The 2,500-nt window shown below is 49.5% G+C and overlaps 1 protein-coding gene across 1 annotated transcript in view; it reads left to right on the top strand.

Moving 5' to 3' along the window:
- Window positions 1–2,500, top strand: part of crocc2 (ciliary rootlet coiled-coil, rootletin family member 2) — a 137,513-nt gene that overhangs the window by 93,985 nt on the left and 41,028 nt on the right. The window contains exon 23 of the mRNA XM_063202106.1: window positions 1,600–1,743. Within this exon, the coding sequence (XP_063058176.1) occupies window positions 1,600–1,743 (144 nt within the window). The remainder of the gene's footprint in view (window positions 1–1,599; window positions 1,744–2,500) is intronic.

The following is a 2,500-nucleotide window of genomic DNA, read 5'->3' as shown; positions in this document are numbered from 1 at the left end:
CCACCAGGTTGGTGCGTGCGGGGGAGTAATTAACCAGTGCTCTGCCTCATCCTCCTCCATGACTTACCGTGCCTGTCCACCAGAAGACCTGATTTCATTATGGAGCGTTGGTGATAGGGGTGGTACGGTTCACAAAATTCACGGTTCGGTTCATATTGCAGTGTCAAGGTCACGGTTTTCGGTTCTCTACGGTTCTTTTTTTTTAGTTCATGATAAATGGTGCATTGGCTAATAGAATCGGACTTATCACTAAATATCCTACATATGGTTTGTATAGGCTTATAATGTGAAAATGGTGTGATTTTAATTGTGTCATCCTCTGATTTGGTCTTATACGCTAATGTTTTAATCAGAGAGACTGGATATGATACTCCTAGAATCTCTGTTTTACATATTTTTCTGGGCAGTACATGAATTGCGGTTTGCGATGGATTGCACGGTTCGGTTCGGTATGTGTGTGAGTTGTGTGAATTGGTTTCGGTTTTCGGTGCGGTTTGTGCCATCCCTAGTTGGTGAATAAAGCAACCAAAGCAAATTTGCTTTTCAGTGAATTTCAGTGATTAAAAGTCAGCTAATATTATGGTAATGAGCTATGATGATGTGATTCAGCGAAAGCCAATTGGAATGTTCAGATCTTCAAATGGTCCAGGCTGAGAATCCAGAGCCATGACATGATGAGCTAAATCAAACATGTCAATGTCACGACCAGTGTGAGTACAGCAAATTCATGGTGAAACTTCTTCAATGATCTCGGCTACTCAGTAGCCTCTGTCTGGTGTACATGCACAGTTAAGCTGGGCTTACACTGTGCGACTTTTGCTCAGATTTTACCCCGATTTCGGGGCCGATTGCTTGCTCAATCGCAGGTCAATCATGAGTCTCGCATCGTGCAGTGTACATGGGGTAACGACAAGCAATTTCGCCTCACGATCGTGCAATCGCAGGGTCGCAAGAAAATCAAAACAGTTTGAAATCCTGGTCGTGGCACGTGCGTAAATCGCACAGTTAAAGCAGTGCTGTTTCCGATTTGACACTTCACATGCACAAATTAATAGGGCCGTGCGATTCGCACCGCAGACCGGGGAAACATGCCTGTCGCGTCGCACAGTGGGAGCATTCGGCTCGCATCCGACTGTCGGCTCGTATAGTGTGAGGACATGAGTCGTGAGATGTGAACTTTTAAATAGTGAAATTCCATCGTGCAGTGTGAACAGGAGCTCAATACCCACGAGTGAAAATATTGCACATTGTATGCCCGGCATTAGGCACCCTGAGCGTGGTACTCTCCGACCGCACTGCTTCCTTGGGGCACCGTTTGGGGCTACACCCTTGAATGGGTTAGGCATAAATGCAATTTTGTTGTGTGTTGTGAGCACTGTGTACTGTGGAGTGCTGTGTCACAATGACAATGTGCGTTTCCCGGGTGGGCTTTCAATTTTGTATATGATTGCTAGATGGTACCTACTTAAAGCCATTTTAAATCTCTCTCTCTCCCTCCCTCTCTCTCTATCTCTCTCTCTCTCTCTCTCTCTCTCTCCCTCCCTCTCTCTCTATCTCTCTCTCTCTCTCTCTCTCTCCCTCTCTCTCCCCCTCCTGCAGGAGCTATGTGCAGGTCTGCAGGGTGAGCTGCAGGGGCTGCAGAGGAGGTTTGAGGAGGCGCTCCGCTCTCACGAGGAGGCCCTGAGGAGGATGAGGGAGCAGCTGGAGGAGATGCAGCAGCAGAAGGAGGAGACGCAGCAGGAGGTGAGGACTGAGGAGGAGGAGGGATCAAGGAGGAAAGAGGAGTGAAATAGTGAGAGAGGAGGAAAGGAGGCCAAGATGAGGCTGATGGAGTCGCCGGAGGAAACACAGCTGGAGGTGAGGAGGAGGCGAGAAGCAGAAGAGAGGAGAGAAGAAATGAGATGAGAGGAGGAGAGGAGAGGAGTCTGACGCCGAATACCCACACAGTGGGTGTGGTCGCAAATACAGTAGTTCCAGGAAAGGCTTCGCGGGGCAGCTATTCATTTTCATCAGACTTTACACACATTGCAGTGGGTCAGCCTTTGGTGGCAGGCAGGCTTCACAATCCCTCCAGATCCAGCAAGATGGAGCGAGAAGAGAAGAGGGTAGAAGAGAGGAGAGGAGAGGAGAGGAGAGGAGAGGAGAGGAGAGGAGAGGAGAGGAGAGAAGAGAAGAGGAGGATAAAGGCCTGAAAACGGGGGAGGAAGAAAGGAGAGGAGAGGAGAGGAGAGGAGAGGAGAATAAAGGCATGAAAAGGGGGAGAGGAGAGGAGAGGAGAGGAGAGGAGAGGAGAGGAGGGGAGGGGAGAGGAGAGTGGGTCAGCTTTTGGTGACAGGCAGGCTTCAAACTCCCTCCAGATCCAGCAAGGTGGAGCGAGAAGAGAAGAGAGAGGAGAGGAGAGGAGAGGAGGATAAAGGCATGAAAAGGGGGAGAAGAGAGGAGAGGATGAGAGAGGATGGGAGAGGAGGTTAAAGGCCTGAAAAGGGGGAAGGAAGAGAGG

The sequence above is a fragment of the Engraulis encrasicolus genome, chromosome 6 (assembly GCF_034702125.1).
Source record: "Engraulis encrasicolus isolate BLACKSEA-1 chromosome 6, IST_EnEncr_1.0, whole genome shotgun sequence".
Taxonomy (NCBI): Eukaryota; Metazoa; Chordata; class Actinopteri; order Clupeiformes; family Engraulidae; genus Engraulis; species Engraulis encrasicolus.
Note: the sequence above shows the minus strand (reverse complement) of the source record. Positions and strands in the feature narration are given on the sequence as shown.